General features: G+C 69.5%; 1 protein-coding gene across 1 annotated transcript in view; it reads right to left on the reverse strand.

The window, feature by feature from the left end:
* The window catches only part of LOC104295935 (RING finger protein 121-like), a gene marked incomplete at both ends in the record, with an annotated part of 12553 nt that overhangs the window by 4378 nt on the left and 7798 nt on the right, over positions 1–377 (reverse strand). The window contains one exon of the mRNA XM_009895753.1: positions 1–38. Coding sequence (XP_009894055.1) covers positions 1–38 — 38 coding nt within the window. The remainder of the gene's footprint in view (positions 39–377) is intronic.

Below are 377 nucleotides of genomic sequence, written 5' to 3' on the forward strand. Positions count from 1 at the left end.
GAGAGGTGCTTGGTGGGCATCCCCGAGGCGCTGTAGAACTGAGCGAGGGCAGAGCAGAGGGAGAGCGGTGACAGCGGGAGGGCACGCGTCCCACACCCGCGTCGGCACGGCTAAGCTTTAAGGAGGGCTGGGGTCAGCGCCCGAGGAGTCCAGCCTCGGCCTTTTGCGCTTAAAAACCTTGTTACAGGTCCGGCTGCGGGAAACAACTACAACAGGACAGGGAGCTGCTCAGTGAGGTGGTGGCCCCTCGCCCCCCCAGCCCCACGCCGGGGACCACCCCCCCTTCGCTCCCCGATGGCCGGGCGAGTCGGCAGCCGCCTGCCGGGGACAGCGCACCCACGCCGGCAGCGGCCCGGGGGGGCAGGACACGAAAGTGG

The sequence above is a fragment of the Charadrius vociferus genome, unplaced genomic scaffold (genome assembly GCF_000708025.1).
Source record: "Charadrius vociferus isolate BGI_N301 unplaced genomic scaffold, ASM70802v2 scaffold1122, whole genome shotgun sequence".
Classification (NCBI taxonomy): Eukaryota; Metazoa; Chordata; class Aves; order Charadriiformes; family Charadriidae; genus Charadrius; species Charadrius vociferus.